This window comes from Hylobates moloch, unplaced genomic scaffold (genome assembly GCF_009828535.3).
Source record: "Hylobates moloch isolate HMO894 unplaced genomic scaffold, HMol_V3 SCAFFOLD_6, whole genome shotgun sequence".
NCBI classification, from domain to species: Eukaryota; Metazoa; Chordata; class Mammalia; order Primates; family Hylobatidae; genus Hylobates; species Hylobates moloch.
Genome location: NW_026652281.1, coordinates 15,310,775 through 15,324,379, shown reverse-complemented (window position 1 = coordinate 15,324,379; position 13,605 = coordinate 15,310,775). Strand labels below are relative to the sequence as shown.

The 13,605-nt window shown below is 43.1% G+C and overlaps 1 protein-coding gene across 4 annotated transcripts in view; it reads right to left on the bottom strand.

Annotated features, from left to right (window-relative positions):
* The window catches only part of WDR59 (WD repeat domain 59), a 115,817-nt gene that overhangs the window by 79,737 nt on the left and 22,475 nt on the right, over positions 1 to 13,605 (bottom strand). For all 4 annotated transcript variants that reach the window (XM_058440494.1, XM_032156430.2, XM_058440495.1 and 1 more), the window contains exon 3: positions 4,706 to 4,841. In XM_058440494.1, coding sequence (XP_058296477.1) covers positions 4,706 to 4,841 — 136 coding nt within the window. The remainder of the gene's footprint in view (positions 1 to 4,705; positions 4,842 to 13,605) is intronic.

The following is a 13,605-nucleotide window of genomic DNA, read 5'->3' as shown; positions in this document are numbered from 1 at the left end:
ACTGAAGGTGCAGAAGCACTTCTGCACACGAGCTTCATGGGCCAGGAAAATGTCCTGGCCACTAGAGGAACCTCCTCCCTCTGAAGGTCACACACTTGTCTCCCCAGCTGCTGGTACACTGGATGTCTCCAGCTCACCCTTCCACGACCAAATGCCCAGAGTCCACCTACCACAGGTTTTTGTTTTTTTCTTGAGATGGGATCCATATTGCCCACACTTTTCTAGAACTCCTGGGCTCAAACAATCCCCTCGCCTCAGAGTCCAGGATAGCTGGGATAAGATGTGAGATGTGAGGACTGCGCCATCACAACTGGGTCCCACGACACTTTAAAAACATAGGTGCATAAGAAAGAAAAAAGAGGCTGGGCTTGGTGGCTCATGCCTGTAATCCCAGCATTTTAAGGGGCTGAGGCAGGAGGACTGCTTGAGCCCAGGAGTTCAAGACCAGTCTGGGCAACATAGCCTGATCGCATCTCTACTAAAAAAAATTAAAAATTAGCCAGTCATGGTGGTGCATGCCTGTGGTCTCTACTACTTCAGAGGCTGAGGTGGGAGGATCGCTTGAGCCTGGGACGTCGAGGCTACAGTAAGCCGTGATTGTGCCACTGTACTCCAGCCTGGGTGACACAGCAAGACCCTATCTCAAAAAAAAAAAAAAAAAAAGAAAAGAAAAGAAGAAAGATCCTCAAAAAGGTGTCCTAGAAGGCAAAATTATTTAACACTCCTTGAAATATACCTGTATTTAATTTCTTAAAGGGTTAAGCAGAAAGTGACAGGGAAAATGGACCAGAAGAAACCACAGCTACAATAGAAAAATAACTTCCATCAAAGTACATTTCACTTAAATACACAACAAAACAGCAAAGGCTCCCTACATATCATGAGTTTATGAAACACACTGAAAGTGATAAAGATTACTAATAGGCTGAGAACAATGGCAGGCTACTTAATAATTTTTGAAATTTTGTGTGTGTGTGTGTGTGTGTGTGTGTGTATATATATACATATATATATATATATACATATATATGTATTAGACTGATTGTCATTTTAGCTCAGAGACAGACAGATGTATAAAATTCTGAGATTTTTATCCTGAAATACCAGTTCCCAAATTGAAAAAGGTAAGATTCTTGTGAAAAGGTAGGATTCAAAATAGCTTCCATGAGAATAGGAATGAAAAGAAAAGTTCCCTCTTCTAATAATATTCCCTGCCATTTCTGGAGGGTCTGCTAGTGCCAGTCCACCTTAACGAATCTGGCCTCTGACCTCTCCCAGCACACGACACAGCGGGTATCATCACCCACATTACAGATGAGGCAAGCAAGGCTCAGAAAATTGTGGGGCCTCTCAAGATAAAAGACAGAATGTTAAAACTAGGACTTGACCTCAGATTTCCCTAACTAAAGCTTTCTCAAAAGGTTGCCTTCCAGCCAGGGGCAGTGGCTCACGCCTGTAATCCCAGCACTTTGGGAAGCTGAAGCAGGCAGATCACTTGAGGTCAGGAGTTAGAGACCAGCCTGGCCAACATGGTGAAAGCCTATCTCTACCTAAAAATACAAAATTAGCTGGGCGTGGTGGCACGTGCCTATAGTCCCAGCTACTTGGGAGGCTGAGGCATGAGAATTCCTTGAACCTGGGAAGCAGAGGCTGCAATGAACGGAGATGGTGCCACTGCACTCCAGCCTGGGCAACAGAACAAGACTCCGTCTCAAAAAAAAAAAAAAAAAAAAAAAAATTTGCCTTCCAAGCAAGAACAAAAGAAAAAACAGATAAACTTCATTAAAATTAAAGCTTTTGTGCATCACACTGTCAAGAATGTAAAATGACAATCAACAAAAGAGAAGAAAACATTTGCAAATCATACATCTGATAAAGGTCTAATATCCAGAATATATAAAGAACTACAACTCAACAGTGAAAATGCAAACAACCCAATTCGAAAAAGGGCAGAGGCAAGGCCGGGCACAGTGGCTCACGCCGGTAATCCCAGCACTTTTGGAGGCTGAGGCAGACGGATTATGAGGTCAGGAGATCGAGACCATCCTGGCTAACAGGGTGAAACCCTGTCTCAACTAAAAATACAAATAAATTAGCCGGGCATGGTGGTGGACGCCTGTAGTCCCAGCTACTTGGGAGGCTGAGGCAGGACAATGGCGTGAACCTGGGAGGTGGCGCTTGCAGTGAGCTGAGACAGCACCACTGCACTCCAGCCTGGGCGACAGAGCGAGACTCCATCTCAAAAAAAAAAGAAAAAGGGCAGAGGCCTTGAACAGATATTTCTCCAAAAAAATGACATATACATGGCCAATAAGATACTCAACATCCTTAGTCACTGGGGAAATGTAAGTTAAAACCACAATAAGGCTGGGTGCAGTGGCTCATGCCTGTAATCCAAGCACTTTGGGAGGCCGAGGTGGGTGGATCACCTGAGGTCGAGAGTTTGAGACCAGCCGGACCAACATGGAGAAATCCTGTCTCTACTAAAAATACAAAATTAGCCAGGCGTGATGATATGTGCTTGTAATCTCAGCTACTCGGGAGGCTGAGGCAGGAGAATCGCTTGAACCCAGGAGGTGGAGATTGTGGTGAGCCGACATCACGCCACTGCACTCCAGCCTGGGCAACAAGAGTGAAACTCTGTCTCAAAACAAACAAACAAAAAAACATAATAAAGTACCACTTCACACCTTCACACTCACTAGGATGGCTATAATTTTTAAAAAATACAAAAAATAAATTTTGGAGAGGATGTGGGAAAATCGGAACTCTGTACATTGCTGATGGGAGTATAAAAGGCTAACCACTGTGGAAATAGTTAGTGGTTCCCTCCAAAAGTTAAACACAGAATTACCATATGAACCTGCAATTCCACTGTTAAGTGTTTACCCAAAAGAAGTGAAAACAAGTACATCCACACATATGTTCATACCAGCTCTATTCAATAGCCAGCCAAATGTCCTCTGATGGATGGACGGATAGATAAACAATTACACAATCGAATATTATCCACTCATAAAAAGGAATGAAGTTCTGATACCTGCTATAACATGGATGAACTTCAAAACATATGCTAAGTAAAAGAAGTCAGACACAAAAGGCCACTTATTTTATGATTTCATGTCTATGAAAGATCCAGAATAGATCAAGTCATTGAGACAGAGCGCAGACAGGTGGTTGCCAGGGGTTGCAATGGAGGGAGGAATGGGGAGAAACTGCTTAATGAATAAAGGGTTTTACCCTGGAGGGACAGAAATGTTTGGGAATTGGATAGAGGTGGTGGTTATATAATACTGTGAATGCAGTGAAGGATACTGAATTGTTCACTTTAAAATGATTAATGGTTAAAGAACAAATTTTAAAAAGGCAGTCTTTGTTAGCACTCCCAAACAAATGCAGTGTTAATCCACTGAGTACAACTACTGAGGCGTCAGCCTAAATCCAATCAGAGGTGCTTTTGCTTCCCAGAGGACATCCGACAGTGTCTGGAGACATTTTTGATTGTCATAACAAGGGGAGGGAAGCATACTACTGAGATCTAGTAGGTAGGGCCAGGGATGCTGCTGAACTTCCTACAACGCACAGCACAGCCCCCATCACAAAGAATGACCTAACAAGCCAGTAGTGCCAAGGTTAAAAAACCCTGGACTAGACGATCAGGGGCCAAGGGTGAGAGGGGAATAAGGGTCCAGAGGTATAAACCAACTAAAAGAGCTCCTTCTATCACCCAGGAAAGAGGCTTAGAGTAGAAAGGCAGAAAGACTGACTCTCCCTTTGTCTTTCAGAATAGCCCTGAAAATCAGCGCAACCTCGGACATCCACAATTAAAGGCAGATCCTATTTTGGAAATAGCTGGGAAGGGCGGCTTTCTGTTCCTTCTCAAGCTGACAAAGTTGCTCTTCTTTCTTTGCTCAGATGCTTTCCTTCTGCAGACTGCCTTTCCTGACAAGAACAGACTGAGACAGACTGTACAGTGGTCCTGCCCCTGGTGAATCAGAATTCCTTTAAATACTCTCCTGCCAGCCCAGTGCAAAAAGAGCAAAAAGTTTAGATCTCTCATTATTCTAGAATACAACGTGACACACAATCTGGAGAAAGATGCCAGAGAGGTTGTAGTCCACAATCTTTTTGTATAAAGAAAAGATTTTTGTATTAGAAAACCTAACAAAACTTACACGTTTTCCCTAAGGGAAAAAAAAATCACACATAAACAGGCACATAAAATTTGATGGGGTTAACGAAATCTAATGATTCCCGATCAAGGAAGAATCCCTTCCTTTGAATGGAAGGGTAGGGGGAGTCTTCTGATCCCTCTGAAAGTAATGAAGGTCAACTCCACACCAGCTCGCCAGTTACCCTCCTTAGAATGTCTTTCAAAGTCATCTGCCATTTGGCCGCTGGCTAGTTACATTGCTGCTGATGAAACAGGTTCTTACCGCTCACACAAATGGATGCATTTGCCTGTTTCCCTTTCAAAATCTGAATTCAGTCCCTAGAAATACAAGGCCTGACACCGATGGGACCAGCAACCATTCCCACATATATTTAATCCGTAACTTGCCTCTGCCTTTTTCTCAGAACCATCCAAACCTCTTTTCCAAATGAGCAATGAGGACTGCATTCTCTTCTCTACACAGGACACAGATCTGCCAGCCCCAGATGACACATTTAACAGCATTCTCCTGTATTCCTTAAATAAGCTCACCGAAGCTGCAAAATAGTGTGCAAAGCTGTCATGAGGATTCCACTGCACAGCTCCAATGTCCCATTTGCTCTGGCGAGAGATCTTTCGGTGACCTTCGAAAGGGGCATCTAGATTGACGATGTATAAGAATCTGCGGCTAGAGACCAATATCAACATTATAATAGTATAAAAACACAACATCATTAGCATTAAGATAAAAAAGCACAATTGGAATTGCATACAATTTGCAAGCAGTGCTCCAAAAAACCCAAACACACATGCCATTTATTTACTCTGAAAGGCAAAGAAGTGACAAGTGTAACTCAAGGTGGCTATCACACAAAGGGAAGAAGTGTCCCTGTGAGAGTCCCACCTCCAGAGATGGCCTTCCCTACCACATCCATCCATGAGAGTCTGGCCTCCTCCCCTGGATTCAACTCCAACCTGCCCTTCTCCCAGCCTTTTCCAATCCCCCAGCTAGGGTTAATTACTAAATTAATTAATTCCACATTACTCCCATTGCATAGTTTGCATTTTGACCGCAGTATTTATCTTGTAGCAGGACTACTAATTTAAGGCTCTTGTCCTGAGTCAACTAAGTGTTCAGAGAATGAACCATGACTTGAATATCTTTTTTTTCTTTTCTTTTTTTTTTTTTGAGACAGAGTCTCGCTCTGTCACCCAGGCTGGAGTGCAGTGGTACGATCTCGGCTCACTGCAACCTCCGCTTCCCGACTTCAAGCGATTCTCCTGCCTTAGCCTTCCAAGTAGCTGGGATTACAAGCACCCACCATCACGCCTAACTAATTTTTGCATTTTTTGTAGAGATGGAGTTTCACCATGCTGGCCAGGCTGATCTCGAACTCCTGACCTCAGGTGATCCACCCGCCTCAGCCTCCCAAAGTACTGGGATTACAGGCACGAGGAACCGTGCCCGGCCGTCTTGAATACCTTTGTATGCTTCACATCACGAGGCACAGTGCTCTGCACTCAACAAATGTGAGTTAAATTAAACATATCACTTATTACTAAGCCAAAATCCTGTAGAAGCAGAAAATCTCAAAATTCCCCTTACTACTCCCTTGTCAAGAAAACTAAACTAAATCTATCAAGAGGGTTAACAATAGCAACAAAAAGGAATAATTAAAATAACATATGAAGTGCCAGTAATATTCAAGGTGCCAATTAACATAAAGGATCTGCAAACAGGGAGGTTCTGCATTCACTTATTTTTTTCTAAGTAAAGTATCCTTGGTGTGTGAATCAACATCTCTGCAGCCATCAGCTATTGATTCTTTGCTAGAGACCACTCCAAGCCCCTGGAGATCAATGAGAATAGGCAAGCTCAAAAATGAAGAAAAAGATTAATTATCCCTGCTCAGAAGAGCTAGGAAATGGCATACAAAACTCTAGGTGGTAGCAGAACTCTGAGGAGAGATGATGGAGGGAGAAGAAGAAAAGCCAGGGGAATACACAATTTCACAGAATTTCCAGGACTTCTAAGAAAGTGCAGAACAAATATCACATAGAATCTCTGGCCTGCTCCAAAGGAATCACCTGATCCTGCGATGGCCAGCTGCCATCGTCCCATCAGAAGAACAACAGGACAAGGCTAGTAGCTATACATGTGAGGTGCGTATCAACAGGGGGGTGCAGAGACCTTACAGGGCAAATGTAAAAAGGCAGAAAGTGGGCACTTCAGGGTGAACACACCTGATGGAACATAGGTGTTTATCTTCATTTTCCCCAATGCTCCACTACAATAAGAGTAAAGAAGACAAAAAACCTCCAAAGACAAAGAAAATGAGACAGGAAATGAAAAGCAGATGGACAAATGGTAATCGATCTAAACAAAGCTAAATAGGCCAGGCATGGTGGCTCACAACTCTATTCCCAGCACTTTGGGAGGCCAAGGTGGGCGAACTGCCTCAGGTCAGAAGTGGGAGACCGGCCTGGCCAACATGGTGAAACCCTGTCTCTACTAAAAATACTAAAAAATTAGCTAGACATGGTGGCAGGCACCTGTAATCCCAGCTACTCAGGAGGCTGAGGCAGGAGAATTGCTTGAACCTGGGTGGCGGAGGTTGCAGTGAGCTGAGATCACGCCACTGCACTCCAGCCTGGGCAACAGGCTGAGACTCCATCTCAAAAAAAAAAACAAAAAAAAAGCTAAATAAAGCCAAAGTACATGGAGAGAGAATTGAGTGCAAAGCAAGTTGCTTCCCCCCAACTGGAGGCTTTAGTCTCAAGACAAGGGCAAGGGGTAGGGCTAGAAAACAACAAGCAGAACAAAACTAGGAGACCTGTTTGAAAGAGCACTAAGGAGGCCGGCACAGTGACCCACGCCTGTAATCCCAGCACTGTGGGAGGCCGAGGCGGATGGCTCACCTGAGGTCGGGAGTTCGAGACTAGCCCGACCAACATGGAGAAAGCCTTGGCTAATAAAAAAAAATTAGCCAGGCATGGTGGTGCATGCCTGTAATCCCAGCTACTAGGGAGACTGAGGCAGGAGTATCACTTGAACCTCGGAGGCAGAGGTTGCAGTGAGCCGAGATCGCACCATTGCACTCCAGCCCGGGCAACAAAAGCAAAACTACATCTAAAAAAAAAAAAAAAACCACTAAGGAGAGGGTTATGTGCAACCCATCCAGCCAGGTGGCTGCCTCAGTGGAGAGTGGGTGCTATTCTCCCCTAGAGCAGCCCCAGATCTGAGAAGTGGGAAGTGCTGCACTAAGTCATTCCTCTCTCTATGCAGCACTCACAATTCTGCCTTTTACTCTTCAGAGAGACTTCTCAGGAGAAAATGACCAGCCCAGGAAAAAACAAAAGCAAGCAAACAACAACAAAACCCTGGAGATAATGACATTTGGACATCCACTAACAGGGCCTGGTTCCCACCTGATCTCCTCCGCCATCTACCCACTTAAAGAGAGATGCCAGTTGCTCTTTAACATTAGCAGCCAACGATCTCAGTCACTGGAGGATACCTGAAGGATAGAGACTAACACAACAGAAAGAAAAAAAGCCTTCATGGTTGGAAGCAGCAGCTCACACTGGAACTCTTAGTGCTGCAGGCTGAGGCAGAGGGATCGCTTGACGCCCAGAGTTAAGACCAGCCTGGGCAACCTGGCAAGACCCTATCTGCATTAAAAAAAAAAAAAAAAATTATAATAAAATTAAATTAAATTAGCCAGGTGTGGTGACATGTGCCTGTAGTCCCAGCTACTGAGAAGGCTGAGATGGGAGGATTGCTTGCCCAGCAATTCAAGGCTGCAGTGAGCCATGATTGCACCACTGCGCTCCAGCCTAGGTGACAAAATAGAAAAAGAAAAGAAAAAACTCCTCCCTTGCCTCCCCACTGCCCTCCAAAATAATAACAATTAAAAAAAAAGAGAGAAAGGAAGAAGAAAAGAAGGAATTCAAAGGAAACAGAGATAAATGCAGAAGAGAAAAAATCTTGGAATCAATATTCTCCAAGAGTTAAGAGACAATATAAATAATAATAAACATTAAAACAATAGTTGAAATTTTTTGAAAATTAAAATAGTTGAAATTTTTTTTTTAATCTGGAAGTAGTGTTAGAAGCTAAAGTTTAGGCCAGGCGCACTGGCTCACGCCTGTACTCCTAGCACTTTGGGAGGCTGAGGTGTGTGGATTGCCTGAGCTCAGGGGCTTGAGACCAGCCTGGGCAAAACGGTGAAACCCTGTCTCTATTAAGATACAAAAAAGTTAAGTGGGCATGGCAGCGTGAGCCTGTAATCCCAGTTACTTGGGAGGCTGAGGCAGCAGAGTTGCTTGAACCCGGGAGGCGGAGGTTGCAGTGAGCCGACAACGCGCCACTGCACTCCAGCCTGGGCAACGGAGTGAAACTCCACCTAAAAAAAAAAAAAAGAAGCTAAAGTTTAAAACTCCCAGAATGCCAAAACTGAAAACAAGGCCAGAAGAAAAGTCATACAAGATATCCAACACTGCCTACTAGTAGGAATTCCAACAAGAAAGAATGAGAAGATAAAATGAGGTCAGGTACGTGGTTCACATCTGTAATTCCAGCACTTTGGGAGGCTGAGGTGGGTGGATCACCCAAGGTCAGGAGTTTGAAATCAGCCTGGCCAACATGGCAAAACCCCATCTCTAATAAAACTACAAAAATTAGCTGGGCGTGGTGGCGCTCACCTGTAATCCCAGCTACCTGGGAGGCTAAGGCATGAGAATCACTTGAACCCAGGAAGCAGCAGCGGTTGCAGTGAGCCAAGTTTTCATAACTGCACTCCAGCCTTGGTGACAGAGCAAGATTCTGTCTCAAAAAAAAAAAAGAAAATGGGAAAATAAAAGAGAGAAAATGATCAAAGACATAATACAGAAAAATTTCTCTAAACGAAAAGATACAGATTTCCAGATTTGAAGGAGCTTCCAAGGTTCTAAAAAAAATTTCTTTATCTTAATCAGAATGGTGATTACATGAGTATATATACTTGTAAATTTTAGCTACTTACTTAAGTTTACCACACTTCATACAATTTACTACACATATTATAAAATTCAGTATAAGAAAACGCCAGGTGCAGCGCCTCACATCTATAATCCCAGCATTCTGGGGGGCCAAGGCAGGAGGATCACTTGAGCCCAGGAGTTCAAGATCAGCCTGGGCAACATAGGGAGACTCTGCCTCTAAAAAAAAAAAAAAAAAAAATTAGCCAGGCAGGCATGGTGGTACATGCCGGCAGTCCCAGCAGTTTGGAGGTTGAGGTGGAAGGATCACTTGAGCCCTGGAAGTCGAGACTGCAGTGAGCCATGATCTGCATTCCAGCCTAGGCAACAGAGTGAAACCTTGTCTCAAAACGACAACAACAGCAAACCCAATATAAGAAAATGAAAGTTCTAGGTCTTTCAAGAATCACCACACTGTCTTCCACAATGGTTGAACTAATTTACATTCCCATCAACAGTGTAAAAGCATTCCTATTTCTCCACAGCCTCACCAGCATCTGTTGTGTCTTGACTTTTTATTAATTGCCACTCTGACTGGCGAGAGATGGTATCTCATTGTGGTTTTGATTTGCATTTCTCTAATGATCAGTAATGATGAGCTTTTTTTCATACGTTTGTTGGCTGCATAAATGTCTTCTTTGGAGAGGTGTCTGTTCACGTCCTTTGCCCACTTTTTAATGGGGTTGTTTCTTTCTTGTAAATTTGTTTAAGTTCCTTGTAGATTCTGGATATTAGACCTTTGTCAGATGAATAGGTTGTAAGAATTTTCTCCCATTCTGTAGGCTGTCCGTTCACTCTCATGATAGTTTCTTTTGCTGTGCAGAAGCTCTTTAGTTTAATTAGATTCCATTTGCCAGTTTTTGCTTTTGTTGCAATTGTTTTTGGTGTTTGTGTCATAAAATCTTTGCCCATGCCTCTGTCCTGAATGGTATTGCCTAGATTTTCTTCTAGGGTTTTTATAGTTTTGGATTTTACATTTAAGTCTTTAATCCATCTTGAGTTTTTTTTTTTTTATATAAGGTTTAAGGAAGGGGTCCAGTTTCCATTTTCTGCATATGGCTAGCCAGTCCTTCCAGCACCACTTGTTAAACAGGGAATCCTTTCCCCATTGATTGTTTTTGTCAGGTTTCTCAAAGATCAGATGGTTGTAGATGTGCGGTCTTATTTCTGATATCTCTATTCTGTTCCATTGGTCTGTGTGTCTGTTTTGTACCAATACCATGCTGTTTTGATTACTGTAGCCTTGTAGGATAGTTTGAAGTCGGGTAGTGTGATACCTCCAGCTTTGCTCTTTTTGTTTAGGATTGTCTTGGCTATAGATGCTCTTTTTGGGTTCCGTATGAATTTTATAGTTTTTTCTAATTCTGTGAAGAATGTCAATGGTAGTTTAATGTGAACAGCATTGAGTCTATAAATTACTTTGGGAGGTATGGCCATTTTCATGATATTGATTCTTCCTATCCATGAGCATGGAATGTTCTGCTATTTGCTTCTGTCCTCTCTGATTTCCTTGTACAGTGGTTTGTAATTCTCCTTGAAGAGGTCCTTCACTTCCCTTGTTAGCTGTATTCCTAGGTATTTTATTCTCTTTGTAACAATTGTGAATGGGAGTTCATTCATGATTTGGCTCTCTGCTTGCCTATTGTTGGTGGATAGGAATGCTTGTGATTTTTGCACATTGATTTCGTATCCTGAAATTTTGCTAAAGTTACTTATCATCTTAAGAAGCTTCTGGGCTGAGACAATGGGGTTTCCTAGATATAGGATCATGTCATCTGCAAACAGGGACAGTTTGACTTCCTCTCTATTTATTTCTTTTTTTTTCTCTCTTCCTATTTGAATATTCATTATTTCTCTTGCCTGATTGCCCTGGACAGAACTTTCAATACTGTGTTGAATAGGAGTGGTGAGAGAATCCTGAAAGACCTAGAGGCAGAAATACCATTTGACCCAGCAATCCCATTATAGGGTACGTACCCAGAGGAATCTAAATCATTCTATTATAAAGATATGGCCAGGCATGGCGGCTCACGCCTGTAATCCTAGCACTTTGGGAGGCCGAGGTGGGTGGATTGCCTGAGTTCAGGAGTTTGAGACCAGCCTGGGCAACATGGTGAAACCCCGTTTCTACTAAAATATAAAAAATTAGCTAGGCGTGGCAGCGTGCACCTGTAGTCCCAGCTACTCAGGAGGTTGAGGCAGAATTGCTTGAACCCGGGAGGCAGAGGTTGTAGTGAGCAGAGATCATGCCACTGCACTCCAGCCTGGGTGACAGAGCGAGACTCTGTCTTCAAAAAAAATACAAATAAAAATAAAGATACATGCATGCATATGTTCAGCGAAGCACTATTCACAATAGCAAAGACATGGAATCAACCCAAATGCCCACCAATGATAGACTGGATAAAGAAAATGTGGTACATATAAATCATGGAGTACTATGGAGCCATAAAAAGGAACAAGATCATGTCCTTTGCAGGGACATGGATGGAGCTGGAAGCCATTATCCTCAGCAAACTAACACAAGAACAGAAAACCAAATACCACATGTTCTCACTTATAAGTGTGAGCTGAACAGTGAGAACACATGAACACAGGGAGAGGAAAAATGCACACTGGGACTTGTTGGGGCCCCAGGGGGAAGGAGAGCATTGGGATAAAGAGCTAATGCATGTGGGGCTTAATACCTAAGTGATGGGTTGACAGGTGCAGGAAACCACCATAGCACATGTTTACCTACATAACAAACCTGCACATCCTGCACATGTACCCTGGAACTTAAAATTAAATTAAATTTTTTTAAAAAAGAAAAGAAAATACTTCAAGAGGACAAGGCAGAGGCAGATGGATTGCTTGAGTCTGGGATGTCAAGACTGCAGTGAGCCAAGATCACATCAGCGACTACACTCCAGCCTGGGCGATAGAGTGAGACCTTGTCTCAAAAGAAAGAAAGGGAAAAAGGGAGAAAGAGAGAAAGGGTGAGAGAGAGAGAGAGAGAGAGAATATGAAATGAGGCCAAGGTGACAGGACTGCTTGAGCCCAGCAGTTCAAGACCAGCCTGGGCAACAAAGCAAGACCCCCATCTCTAAAAAAAAGAAAAAACAGAAAGAAAATGAAATATAAAGATTCAAGATCATCTTGAAAAATAGTAAAAACATATGCCAGGCACGGTGGCTCACGCCTGTAATCCCAGGACTTTGGGAGAACGAGCCGGGTGGATCACTAGGACAGGAGTTCAAGATCAGCCTGGCCAATATGGTGAAACCCCATCTCTACTAAAAATACAAAAATTAGCTGGGCATGGTGGCGGGCGCCTATAATCCCAGGTACTCGGGAGGCTATAATCCCAGGCAGGAGAATCACTTGAAACCGGAAGGCGGAGGTTGCAGTGAGTCGAGATCGTGCCACTGCACTCCAGCCTGGGCAACAAGAGCGAAACACCATCTCAAAAAAAAAAAAAAAAAAAAAAAAATGAGTAGGGAGCTGGAGGCAGAAAACAGATACCAACTTTCCCTTATCTAGGCACCCAGTATGACACACAAAAAAATGATATCAATAATTTTCTCCAGGGAGATGGCCAGAGGTAGGAAGGAAATTTACTTGTCATTGTATATCCTTCGGAAATTTTTACATGTTTACCATGTTGTATGCTTTTTAAAAAAGGTAAATTAAAACACAATTTCAAAATAAAGTAATGAAGCTGACAGAAAAGAAAATATTTTCACTGATTTGTAAATGGGTTCATAAACAACTACATTAATGAAAACAGTGGATCCTAGAGGTAAGGATTGTACTCAAGAGCAACACAAAAGGGAAAGGGGACCACGACCATGAAAAAAAATGTTTGGCTGGGTACGGCGGCTCACACCGGTAATCCCAGCACTTTAGGAGGCACTTTGGGAGGCCAAGGCAGGTGGATCACCTGAGGTCAGGAGTTCGAGGTCAGCCTGGCCAACATGGTAAAACCCTGTCTCTGCTAAAAATACAAAAAATGAGCTGGGCGTGGTGGCACGCGCCTATAATCCCAGCTACCTAGGAGGCTGAGGCAGGAGAATCACTTGAACACAGGAGGCAGAGGTTGCAGTGAGCTGAGATCACGCCACTGCACTCCAGCCTGGGCGACAAGAGCAAAACTCCGTCTCAAAAAAAAAAAAAAAAAAAAAAAAAATTTTATTTGAGATGGGGTCTTGCTACGTTGACCAGGCTGGTCTTGAACTCCTTGGCTCAAGTGATCTTCCTGCCTCAGCTTCGCAAGTAGCTGGGACTACAGGCCATGCCTGGCTTGATTATTACATTTTATTCCAATAGTACAATGTTAGGGTTATTAGAAAAGCAGAGATGGCCCTTAATTGCCAGAGTCTTAAAAATTTTGAGCCAGAAGATGCTACAGAAACTATGTCATTCAGTTCCTTCATGATGAAATCAAATTCCTT